The 14,302-nt window shown below is 39.8% G+C and overlaps 1 protein-coding gene across 1 annotated transcript; it reads right to left on the bottom strand.

Annotated features, from left to right (window-relative positions):
- Positions 1-3,487: 3,487 nt before the first annotated feature.
- Positions 3,488-6,448, bottom strand: LOC114520710 (aspartate beta-hydroxylase domain-containing protein 2-like). Its single transcript, XM_028541032.1, has one exon. It carries the CDS (start codon positions 5,996-5,998, stop codon positions 5,003-5,005), a length of 996 nt encoding a protein of 331 aa, XP_028396833.1. The 5' UTR covers positions 5,999-6,448; the 3' UTR covers positions 3,488-5,002.
- Between the last annotated feature and the right edge of the window lie 7,854 nt (positions 6,449-14,302).

Below are 14,302 nucleotides of genomic sequence, written 5' to 3'. Positions count from 1 at the left end.
AACGGTACTTGGAAATCACCGGGAGACGAGCGAAAATCCTACAGCAATGGCCAAACGACAATAATGTGGTGGAGAAAACAGAAGAAGCTCCAACTCAGTGGCAGAGAAGCCAATAGAATCAAAAAGCAGTTTTGTAACATCTTAATGGGCGAAGCAACGCTTGGCCTTGGCCTACCACGCTTGAATGACGAGAGCGGAGCAAGTAGCGAGCCACCCAAAAAACTTTCTGATCAGTGTTCATGCACTCAAATCACAACTGATCTCGACGGTATTAGACTCGATATCGAGATATTACAATCAAAAACCGATGCCCTACAATCTTTAGCAAACGTACAAGAAGGTCGTTCATTCCCTGGCCACAACATTAACAAATTTGAATTGCAAATGCAAGAATTCTCAAAGGAAACAGGAAAAATAAAACAGATGGAAAGAGACCTAATTGAAATCAAACGTATGGTCAATAAAGGAACAGGCGAACGACAGCTAAATCCGGATAAAGATCAAATTCCTAACATCATATTACTCGAAGATACGATACCCTCAACTTGCAAGCCTAACGAGGCCGAGGAAAATCCGGCAATTACCGCCCCCACAAATCCAAATGTCAAACAGGCTAATGATAACGACCATATGCACAAAGAACCCACCCCTCTTTCATATAAAAACAAAGGCAATACTCGAGCGATTAAAGATCAAAAGATGCAAATCAGGTCATATAGACAACAACAAAGCAAGAATACACCCACTACCATCTGAACGAACAGCTACGTTCATATAAAGCGAAACACAGAGATATACATAAGAACACATATCCAAAAGAAACCAAAGTATCCAGTAACTACACTCAAACCAATCGGCCCCACATTTCTACAAAAAACCCAAAATCCCAAAAGTCCTCCTTTGGCTCGAGTAGACAGGACAACCGGCGGACTTTCCCACCAAAAGCCAACACTAATAACAGCGCTAACCGCCGGAAATCTGATCGCAGAAACAGGCCTCCTTTTCACCGGAGATTGACAAACCATACACCGGCCAAATATCGGACACGTGTAAACAGCCCACCACCATATCAGGTAAAACACCTAAGGAAGTTACCATCGTACCAATCACATTGCCTAAACAAACCACTTACCTACCAGTCATTGGGCCAGAATCAATTCCCGCCTTTCCATGTACACCACCCACAGCAGTCAACTCTGAGCCAACGTCCCCAATCACCCATTTACAAACAATACTTCCGCCAAGCCTACCAACCCATCAATCGTACTGTAGACCAGAATGGAACATGGGTCTAGATAACGATGCATGCCACGTCGATCCCTCACGAAATCTGATAAAGTCTATCCGATACCTGTGAGGATTACGAATCACAATGTTAAATTAATTAACAAACGAAATACCAAGCAAAACAAGCTTTTACGAAATCCCAATATGATCGACATTCCTACCACTGAAGGCAGGTCTTGGAATGAACACTCGACCCTGAAAGACCTTAGTATAGAACGGGACACTCCGCAAAATTATAACATTCAAAGTCCCCCCATTTCCGTCTGGTACACTTAAATATAAGGTCTCTACGAAATACCTCCCATTGGATCCAATTCGCCGAATTTGTTTCAAAGACAAGGATTGAGGCAATAACATTATCAGAGACTTGGTTAAACACAACCATACCAAATGCCGAGATCAACTTGGAGGGCTATAAAATTTACCGCCAAGACCGCCTTCACAAAAGAGGAGGAGGGGTAGCTGCGTACATTCGGAGTGATATTAAGGTCACCGTACTGAAGGAAATATCATCAGTTTCCACCGATTACTTCCAGCAGCTTTGGCTCAAACTTCAGACTAAAAAGTTAAGATCTATCCTGCTCTGTGTATCATATAGACCACCAGACTGCCCGCCGTCCTGCCTAGAAAACAACCTAAAAGCAAGTTATATGCAAGCCGCCATGCAGGACAAACCCATATTTATTTTGGGAGACCTCAATTGCAACACCATGAAGGTCACCGCTGAGACCACAGCATTGGAAAACTTCATGTACGAGATGAACTTAAAGCAATTGATCACTTCACCAACCAGGATCACAAACACTTGTGAATCACTAATCGACGTAATCATAACTTCATCACCCAACCTTGTCCATCAAAGTGGTGTTATGGACACACTCATAAGCGACCACCTACCAGTATACACCGCGTTAAACATGAAACTTCCTAAGCCATCAGTACAGAGCATCCTGACGCGAAGCTATAAAAGCTATGATAGTTCAAAGTTCATTACCCATCTTGGTACAAGATCACAAGAACTCATTTCTATCTTTTTCGATTCCAATGTCAATTCAAAACTCAGAAAACTTAATGATGTCCTCTCTACTACTTTGGCTGTCCATGCTCCAATTAAAGAGGTCAAGATTCGACGTCGCTCCTGTCCATTTGTTACTGCTGACATCAAAAAACAAATGATCTACAGAGACCAGCTACATCGTCGATACAAACAGACACGAGAAATGGAGGACTGGAAGAACTTTAAAACAGTCCAAAAATCAATCAAATCCACCTTAAAAGTCGCAGAGAAAGACTACGTCCGCACTGAAGTTAATACACATAAAGACAAACCTGGGTCACTTTGGAAAGTAATTCATAGCCGCATTCCGTCTAGAGACAAAACAACCCCAATATACAGCAAAAACCAGGAAGAGGTTGCCAACGATTTTAACAGTTTTTTCCAGTCAGTAGGGATAACAGCCGCCGAAACAGCTACGCAACTGGCCTTAGATAATAACATCAATATATCTTCCATGTCTGCCTGTGAAATCAAGAACCTACAATGTCCGATCGAAGAGTCATTCCACTTCATACCTGTTACCTGTGCGGAAATTGAATGCATACTAACATCTATGCCATCAAATAAATCACCAGGTCCCGACAAAATCAGTATGAGAACTATTAAAGACTGCCTCCAAGTAATCTTAGGCCCCCTGACGGATATCATCAACAGTTCATTTACAACTAATACGTTTCCAGAAGCCTGGAAAATAGCAGAAATCATACCAATATTAAAAGAAGGGGATCACGAAATAGCCTCCAACAACCGTCCCCTCTCAATGCTCAATGTAATCTCGAAGGTATGTGAGAAAGCGGCCTTAAATCAATTCACGATTTTTTAAATCGGACCGGCCACCTTACGGCACACCAGAGTGGAAACAGAAAGTACCATTCAACGGAAACCCTCAATATATTAGTAAACGATTTTTTCCTGAACGCAATGGATAACAAAGAGCTATCTGCCCTTATTCTGTTAGATCTGTCCAAAGCCTTCGATAGCATCGACCACACAATATTGCTTCAAAAACTAAGCAATATTGGAGTATCTCGTAAGGCTCTAAATTGGTTTAGAAGCTACCTTTCAGACAGAAAGCAATACGTACGCATTGGCTCTTCAGTATCAGAAACTCTTCAATCACTCATGGCGTCCCACAAGGGCAATATTGTCACCTCTGTTATTTTGCATCTATATAAACGACCTTCCAACAGCACCAAAAACAGCTAAGTTAGAATCATTTGTGGATGATTCGAAAATATTCATGTCCTTTCCAATCACGAATATAATCGATGCAAAAAGTAACATAGAAGAGGATCTTAAGAGGATTGCAACATGGTGTTTCACAAATAAGCTGTTAATTAACCCTGAAAAGACAAAATTAATGCTAATAGGCACTCGACAGTTAATCGGAAACCTTACTGAAGGACTGGTTATCTCGTTCCTAGGAAAAGAGATCACACCTTCCTCTTACGCCAAAGACCTAGGGCTATTCATGGACAGTTATTTAAGTTATGATCATCATATACGACACGTCATATCATCTTCAATGGCAAAACTGTACCAAATAAATAGAGTAAAGGACAGCTTCGATAGCGAAACCCTCCACACGATTGTCAATGCCCTAGTGATGAGCAGATTGTATTACTGCTCTACGGTGTGGTCGAATACATCGGCAACAAACATAAAAAAACTCGAAAAAGTACAAAATTTTGCTTGTAGGATTATAACAAATACAAGGAAATACGACCACATAACACCAGTACTACAGGCGATCGGTTGGCTCCCAGTCAAGGAACATTTACAGTACAGAGATACACTAATGGCTTATAAATGCATGAACGAACTTGCACCGCCGTACTTATGCGACCAGTTTTCAAAACGAAATGCAGTTCACAACAAGAACACCCGGAATAAAGACGACCTTGACATCCCCCCATGCAAAACAACATCAGGTCAAAGAAGTTTTCGCTATAGAGCAATAAAAATCTGGAACATTCTAGATAAAGATTTTAAAAAACTACCTTTTAAAACATTTAAGAAGCACTTAAAGAAAAATATGTTAACAAATAACGTTAACGGAAACCTATCTTAGTTAAAGTATTAAAATCTTAGTATAACTATACAACTAGGATTTCTCTTAATTGTAAACATATTTTATAAACATAGCATAGTCAATAACGTAATTGTAGATAGAAATATACCTATTTTTAGCCTTGTTAGTACATACTGAAAAGTCCTATTGGGAGTATGTTTTATGTATAATAATAATAATAATAATAATAAAGCTATCTATGTCCATGTTATGTTTACGCATTTTTTACCATTTCCTACACATTTCTGGAGTGATAGATTCCTTAAGACAAATGAATCAGGATGTAATTCAACCCCCCCCCCAAAAAAATTTACACTATCAGTGATAAGTGATTAGGTGAAAATTATACAACATTATATGCATGCTTGAAATCAAAGAGAACAGCGATGAGCAATCAGGGTGGATTTTTAAATAGTGAAAGAAAATAACAATGTGTCCAACAAGCTACACAGTAAACTAAATGTTTTCTCCACCATGTTCCCACTAGACTGAATTAGATTTAGGATTGTAGAGGATTTTGAATTAGATTAGACAACCCTAATCTGCCATAACCTAATCAGAGTTGTAATCCTAACATTAATCCAAACTTAAGTGAGTTGTGGAGAGAACAGCTTCCTAATCATTTCTCGTTCTTTCAATAACAAAGATGGATGCCACAAATCAATCATAAGCACAACTCTTGGTTCGTTCAGACCAGCATGACAATAAACCTCATGGTAAAAAGAATCATCAAAAATTAAAATATCTCCTTTCTTCCATGTTCGCTGTTCCCCTGCAACAGAGATAAAATATCCTTTTGGTGCTATTAGTGGCACATGGCATCGGATACGGGCATTTGTTGGTCCACAATGGCGACCAATGCTTGTGCCTGGTAACAGTACAGAATACATTACATTCCCAAATGCACAATCCAACATGGCTGATTCAAGCCCTTCAATTGTTTCAACAACCTTTGGACATTGCAAACAATTTCTGTAATCTTTGACGCCTTGGTTTATAAAATAAAATAAATGCCATTCTCCTGAGGGAACTTTGTTTGACACCCAACCTTTGTCTAAATTTTCATAGACTTTCATAAATTCCTCTTCAAAAATACCCAAAGTGCACTTTTTTTCTAAAATAGAGACTTCAGTTGAATAATCCTGTTTATTGTACCAACTCCGACTTGGCAATCCTTCCAAATAAAACAACGTTGGCTCTTGTTGACTGCTCCTATACTTCTTAGACACTTTTGAAGTGTCCAGAATTCCATTTTTAACTTTATTCCGTGTGTTTTCATCCGGCTCAAAGGCTTGCTCGATTTCCTTCCATTTCGTCAACAGTTTTTCAACAGAGTATACACTCTTTGAGCATCTGATACACGAGATAGAAGTACAGACGTCCACCTTTTCTTGTCGCCTGAATTCTACATCTGTCGTTATTTTGCTTGAATTAGTCTGAGAATATGTTTGGCTTCGTACTTTGTCGAATAATATCCTAGCTTGAAGTCGACCCAATGACCAAATTAAAAAGACTAATGCACAAGTAAGGACAGCATATAGGTAACTCGGGAATGTAGAAGAATGATCACTATCTAATGTCATAATTAAACCACGAGAAAGAGTAAACGTAGTGTCCTTAGAATTGAAGTTTACAGAGATATTGACGAGTCCTCACGGCAGCCATGTTGATTTTTCTGCATCGTTTACTTAATCGATCGAAATCCGGATCAATTTTCAACGGGATTATAGATTTCGGATCAACAATATCGGATCAACGGTGTCAAATGGTCAAATTCGTGCAAATAACCTGTGAAAAAATAGATCAAATGTGACAAGGTAAACTGGTAAACTTTTCTTTTTAATTCATATAAAAAAATAATATAATTTCAAAGGTAAAATCATAATTACCGCCATTTTACTGACGACATTCTACAAGAAAGGCTTCACATTTCGCCGTCTTGGCTTCAAATTTTTCGCATCCCTCGCTACTGTAAAAGCCATATTTATATGCAACTTGCTGACGTCAAGCTGACAACACGACGCCTTCGTCGAGATTTTCACAGCTGCACGCAGTTTTCATAAGATGCGTGTGCATTGGGGACCGCGCGCCATGCAGGCAACTCTGTGTATTGCAGTGGTGTATTGATCATGTATTGCGCAAGCTGGCAGCCTGGCATGCCAATTATGACGAAACAATGCAAACCGTCGACTTCACGTCGGCCAAAAAAAGCTAGAAGACAACAAAAAGATTTTTCCATCTCAGAATTGAACGCGCATTTCGAAACCAAAATGAACGGTCTTCACGACTCCATATTACTGGAAATTTTCTCCTTTTTAAAAATATGCGAAAAACTACGGTGTTGCATGGTTTGCAAGAGGTGGCGACGGATCCTGAACGATTGGAAACTGTGGGAAAAGATCGACGTGAAAACCGACCTCAGTTTGTCCAACTTAATCCACGACGATACTGTGAGAGACTGGACCCATGCCTGGGGAAGACATATATTGGAATTGCATTTAGACGACTGTCATTGGCTAACTGACCACGGCGTTTGCACCATCGGGGATTTTTGTCCTAACTTACGAACTTTGTCCCTCAACCATTGCCCCAAAGTTGGAAATCCGGGCATAATATATTTATCAAAATTCTGTCATCGGTTGCGGAACGTGGATTTCTATCAGACAAGAGTGACCACAATTGGGTTTGTATCTAAGGTTATTTAATTAAATAGACATAGTGGTGTTAACTGGATTCTGCAGTGTTACGTGTACAACATCTCATTGGAGAAGCGATTTGGGGATGCATTTGCTAAACAAATTCTCCTAAGTAAACGGTCCACATGCAGTTTACAGCAAAAGTGTTTGAACTTCCCACTTGACATGACCCAGTTAGAAATATGGCTGGAAGTTGTATTTCTATGTGCAAATTAGTCTCAAATTTAAGGTCAAACGAATCCCCAGTCTTTTTCAAAATCTCTAGCAGCCGGTTGATAAATTTCTGATACTTCAATCATGCTATTGCTCAGTTTAACAATCCTACGAAAGTAACTACCTAGGGCATGAAAGACTTGTTAACTTTTAACTGTGATTAGGGTAAAAGTGGGCAATCGGAGTCGTGTATTTCTGAGTTAACTTGGATTTGACTATGCAACGTGTAGTTAAATAGTTTTACACAACCGGCCCCTGATTATATTAGGATTAATGATTTAACCACAGGGATTAGCGCTAATCATAGTTAAAGTTGATGATGTTTTTAAGCGGCCCCAGGTTGCAGAAAAAACTTCGAAATACAAATGTTTTTCCTCAACTCTATATTATTAGTTTTCCCGCAAATTCCGGACTCCTATGCGAGATATTTTTCATTTCAGATTCAAGTTCCTGGTTGAACGTAACAATGATCTTGAAACAATAAGGTTGCCAGATCAAGGGCACTGCAAGCGCATGCTCGATACAATCACCAAGAACCTTTACCGTGTCACCGAGCTGGCCTTACAAGATTCCATCGACGAGGATCGGTTGCTACTGGACGACGTCACATTCCGTCGGTTCGCCGAACGTTTTCCGATGTTACGCAAGCTCGACCTAACATGGTGTTGTCATATTACCGACAAGAGTCTAGAATACATCGCCAAAAACTGTCCGGAATTGAGATATTTGCACATTAGAGAATGCCCTATGATTACAGATGAAGGGATACGGTCAATCGCAAAACGTTGCCCGTACCTAGGGGATCTTCATTTGGAAAGGCAAACTTTAGTCAACAACGAATGCTGTTATGCTATACGCGATCATTTACACTACATGACGTCTTTAGGACTGATCGACACGTGTGTGACCGACTCGGGGATCGACGTCATCACGTCAAACGCCGGCAACCTCCGAGCGTTACGCATTGGGGAAAAGTGCTTTCGTCCGCAAAATATCAAAGGAATGTGCTTGAGCTCAATCGCTCAAAAATGCAATCGTCTTGAAAAACTTCATTTGTTCTCAGTAAAAATGGACGATACGAATTTGGTACCCTTGTGTCGGAACTTGGCTCAACTGCGTGAACTCCATTTAGGAGCCTGTGGACGAGTTTCCAGAACCGGCATCCAAGAGCTGACGGAAAAGTGCGGGAAATTGACGGAGCTTCGATTATACGGCTGTCCTAGTTTTCGAGATTGTCATTTGGACGTAATGGCGAAAAAAATGCCGGATTTAAGACGGCTTGAAATTTTTGGCTGCAATAAAATAACGGAAGGCGGTGCAAGTAACTTTGGTGTGAAGAGACCCGACTGCTTCCTAAATGTTTAGGAAAACCAATTTATAAGCACTGTATCAATACGTAATTCGATTGTGATGTCTGGCAGTGGATCGTTAACGACAATGTTAAGGGTAATCACGGCAAAGAAAACTTCAGATTGGCACCGAAGATCGTAATGTGTAAAATGAGGCCAGATATACATACCTAGACATACCCATATATACCCATACATACCTATATACATGCCTATATATACCAATATATACCTATATATACCTATATATACCTATATATACCTATATATACCTATATATACCTATATATACACCTATATACACCTATATACACCTATATATACCTATTTATCATGCAGCAAATGATCGTGATCATGAGAAAAAGTAACGATTCATCAATCTTGTTGCCTTATTCTATTCTAAATTTACACACTGCACCGATGTGACTGATATACCCACAAGGAATCTGCTAAACGTAAATTCATTGAAACTGTTGGGGCCACGTCGTACGTCTACAGTATGCCAAATCACGACAAACTCTGCTTGGTTTTAAGAAGCAATGGTTGGCAGTAAACGCTTCTTTATTAAATATACAGATTTGGTCTATCCGGTTTGGGACCTAACATTAAAAATCTTCATTGTCTATGAATGTCTCAGAAATTTCACCATTATGAAACAAACCTGACATATATACATAGTGCAATCAGATTCTGTGTGTCTTGGTAATGAACACTCCTAACGCAAAGCCCAAGTTTGCAAAGCAAATAGATAAAATAAATAAACGCAGCCCTAACATCAAGCGCTGATATGGTCGAGTGGGTTTGCAACGGCTTGCTGCTGCTTGTCAACAGAGCTGGAACTAACAGTGCAAACAAAGCTTGATATGGGCTTGTTGGAACAATCTCATCGCAAGTCTGCTGCAGTTTTGTAACAACTTGTCAACAAGCCTGGAGCAGGCAGTGCAAACAGGTGCAAACTTAATATCGGCTTATTGCGAAAATCTTGTAGCAAGTCTGCTGCAGGTTTGTCAGAAGTTGTGCGTTTTTGCGTGTGTATCTTTGGTTTATTTACATGATCTAGTTCACGTGATCTGAGCAAATCTCGCCAACTCGAATCAACCATCGGCGGCCCTTATCAGCACTCAACAACACGAGTATGGACAATGACCAACGTTGCAGCGCATGCGCACAGGAAGGGAAAAATCCTACTAGTTCATATCAAATATATTTTTAGATGTGTTCCAGAACGACAACAAGTGAATTACTTTCGCTTGAGTCGGTTGAGTGCAGGCACGTATTGCCTTGTCGTTTGACCTGATAAACAAAGTATTTCTGTCTACTGGAAACAATGTGCCCGGAAAAGCCACTTACTCTTAGCAGCAAGACAAAGTTGTTCTTTACCGAAACGAAGGTCAACAAATACGGTCGCTTTGTTCTATATGCAACAATATTTCACGCGTGCACTTTGCGGACACGTTATGGCAGAACTAGTACTACAAAATGCTCAATACACTTTTTCGGTGAAAGTTGAAACTTAACGGCCACTTGAGGAAATAAATAGTGATAACTATATTGCCTTTGGGACACATTGTCATATTATATAAGCATTGTCATATAGAGATCCCAGCGCATATGCGCACGACCAAGAGGAAAATATTACAAGTCACACGACTCATTTTCAAGACTTCTTCTCATCAGATAGCCGGCACTCGGATACCTTCGCATATACATGCACACGCATACACATGCACCGTACAGATAAAATACACCCAACCTCATGTTCCCTACAAACCGCTGATGGTCGATAGCACTCTCCTCCGCAAAGGCTTTTGTGTAAGAAGTATTAAAATGACTAGGGGGCAAACGGGCGGTAGTCGGCAGGCGCGGGTTGAGAAATTAAGTTTGAGATGCCTCTGATAACGTGCGGTTCTCTGGCCAAAAGTTCGGTTCTCTCGCAACCAGAAGTTGGGTCTTTTTACTCGAAATAACGTGGAAAAACTCGCCATAACTGGACACCTATATACATGCCTATATATACCTATATATACACCTATTATATACACCTATATATACCTATTTATCATGCAGCAAATGATCGTGATCATGAGAAAAAGTAACCATTCATCAATTTTGTTGCGTTATTCTATTCTAAATTTACACACTGCACCGATGTGACTGATATACCCACAAGGAATCTGCTAGACTTAAATTGATTGTAACTGTTGGGGCCACGTCGTACGTCTACAGTATGCCAAATCTGATGATACGACAACTCTGCATGCTTGCTTTTAAGAAGCAATGGTTGACAGCAAACGCTTCTTTATTAAATATACAGATTTGGTTTATCCGGTTTGGGACCTAACATTAAAAATCTTCATTGTTTGTGAATGCCTCAGAAATTTCACCACTACGAAAACAACCCGACATTGCATCAAATTCTGGGACGAATCGTTTGAATTAATAACATTGCGTATACTTTAAGCCTCAAAATAGCCATTTCACAGCGGTCAGCCATTCTGCCACCGCATCTGGGTACTGAACATTCCTAACGCGAAGTAAACATGTTTGAAAAGCAAATAGATAAAATAAATAAACGCAGCCCTAACATCAGGCGCTGATGGTCTAGTGGGCTCACAACGGTTTGTTGCTACTTGTCAACAAGCCTGGAGCTTGCAGTGCAAACAGAACGACTTGATATCGGCTTGTTGGAACAATCTTGTAACAAGTCTTCTTCAGGTTTGTCAGAAGTTGTGCGTTTTTGCGTGTGTATCTTTGGTTTATTTACATGATCTAGTTCACGTGAGTAATGCAAAAAAAACACAGTCACCAAGTCTGAGCAAATCTCGCCAACTCGAATCAACCATCGGCAGCCCTTATCAGCACTCAACAACTCGAGTATGGACAATGACCAACGTTGCAGCGCATGCGCACAGGAAGGGAAAAATCCTACTAGTTCATATCAAATATATTTTTAGATGTGTTCCAGAACGACAACAAGTGAATTACTTTCGCTTGAGTCGGTTGAGTGCAGGCACGCATTGCCTTGCCGTTTGACCTGATAAACAAAGTATTTCTGTCTACTGGACACAATGTGCCCGGAAAAGCCACTTACTCTTAGCAGCAAGACAAAGCTGTTCGATCTTTGCCGAAACGAAGGTCAACAAATAAGGTCGCTTTGTTCTATATGCAACAATATTTCACGCGTGTACTTTGCGGACACGTTATGGCAGAACTAGTACTACAAAATGCTCAATACACTTTTTCGGTGAAAGTTGAAACTTAATAAAAACTTAAAACTTAAATAGTGATAACTATATTGCCTTTGGGACATACGAATATAAGCATTGTCATATAGAGATCCCAGCACATGCGCACGACCAAGAGGAAAAAATTACACGACTTATTCTCAAGACTTATTCTCATTACAGACAGCCGACACTCGGATACTTTCGCATTTACATGCACACGCATACACATTCACCGTACTGATAAAATACACCCAACCTCGTGTTCCCTACGCGAGTTTACAAACCGCTGATGGTGGATAGCGCTCTCCTCCGCAAAGGCTTTTGTGTAAGAAGTATTAAAATGACTCGCGGGCAAACGGGCGGTAGTCGACAGGAGCAGGTTGAGAAATGAAGTTTGAGATGCCTCTGATAACGTGCGGTTCTCTCGCCAAAAGTTCGGTTCTCTGGCAACAAGAAGTTGGGTCTTTTTACTCGCAATAACGTGAAATAACGAAAAACTCGCCATAAGGACTCGTTTTCCCACTGATTATTTCTCGTTCTCCCAAACTTCCAAGCGTGTTTCTATAACTATATAAAGAGACACGGAAAATGTTCAAGTACGAAGTTTTGGAGAGCGGTATACCTATATATTTATTGTTTTGTGAGGCCGGCTCAGCATTAAGTAGTTGTCTATCTTTCTCATCCAAGTCCTTATAAATGTGGTAAAGTTTTTTTATGGTTATAATTTTATAAAGAGATCGTATCAATATTGGTTGACACACAGTTGGCCTCAATGCTTTGACTCCCCCCCCCCCCCTCATTGACACCGACACCCACTAGTAGTTGTGCTAAAGCGTAGCTCAGTTGTTTCTCTTTCCAACTAACTAAATAATCACATGGAAACACAAAGGAATATCCATTGATTTTATAGTGAAAAAAAGAGGTAATAAGCCTTAGATTGAAAAAGTTGAGAATTGCCGAATACGCGCCAAGCTTTTTAATTCTTTGGTTTATTGACATGATCTACATAGTTCACGTGATTCAGGACGAATTTAAAACTCAGTCTGTTCGAGTGAGGCAAAAAACGCACAGTCATCAAGTCTCAGAAAATCTCGTCAACTCAAATCAACCCGAGATTGGTAGCCCTTATTAGCACTCAACAACAACTCGAGTATGGACTACAATGGTCAACGTTGCAGCGCATGCGCACAGGAAGGGGAAAATCATACAGGTTTATGCAAAATATATTTTTAGATGTGTTCCAAAACGAACAACAATTGAAATTGACAATAATGCTTTCGACAGCGATAAGGAAGAAATTAAACACTTTTCAAAATATGAGTTTTACCTGTAACTATGATAGTTTTGGTTAAAATTTCCAAATTTATATATATTAGATTATGTATAAATAAATGATGTCGAAGGCAGATAATGAAGTCTGGCTTGACGTGCCGGATTATTGTAAACCGATATTGGCTCGATACTTTTGAAGCTTATAGAACTGATTTACATATGTAGATGTATGTCAATTTCAGATCGGTATGACTTTGAAGTTGGTCTTCAGATAAAAGATATTTGCATGCATTCATTTGTATTCATCTTACTGATTGCTTCGACCTAATTACATCACTCTATAGAAATGCAATATCTTGTAATTTGACGCCATATTCTTAGAAACACTACACAAGCCCTTGAAAGATCTCACCTTGCAGAAAAGATATATATAGCGATAACTATCTTGCCGTTGAAGCACGCAAATATAAGAAGCATTGTCATATTGCAGTGAATTACGGCGCATGCGCACGAGGAAGAGGAAAAAAATACACGATTCATCGACACGACTCATTCTCAAATGTATATTCAGATGTTGCAGCCTCAACAACAATCCGAAGAACAACAAAATATTAGTGTTGTTTGACAGCCGACAACTGAAAGAATACACCAAATACACCCAGAGTTTACAAACCGCCGATGCGATGAGGGGGGATCGCACTCTCCGCCTCAAACACAGGGTATTTTAAGTCATTTTCAATGCTGCACAATTCAAAACACGCGGGAACTGATGACAAATGCAATTATCATTTTTAAAAAGGAGCATTTTTTTTCTGAAATATGTTATTAAATATTATCGTGACTTTTCCAATCTTCATATTTTCACAACGGATTTGAAAAACGATATTCTGGCTTCAAATTTCAGTACTGCATACATTACATGAAATATTGCACAAAGTGCAGGCTAAAATAGGCCTTAATTTGAATCCTTATACTTACTAGCTATATTTAACAATATGCCAATATATGCATGTAGTCTATTGTTGCAGAGACAACCACCGACGCATGACATGCCAAGTTCGAGTTCGATATGGACGTGCTTATTCAATCACGGCGCATGCGCACGAGGCAGAGGAAAAAATTACAATCCA

The sequence above is a fragment of the Dendronephthya gigantea genome, unplaced genomic scaffold (genome assembly GCF_004324835.1).
Source record: "Dendronephthya gigantea isolate DGI-Jeju-01 unplaced genomic scaffold, DenGig_1.0 000016F, whole genome shotgun sequence".
NCBI classification, from domain to species: domain Eukaryota; kingdom Metazoa; phylum Cnidaria; class Anthozoa; order Malacalcyonacea; family Nephtheidae; genus Dendronephthya; species Dendronephthya gigantea.
The sequence above is the reverse complement of the archived record's forward strand: the minus strand, read 5'-3'. Positions and strand labels throughout refer to the sequence as shown.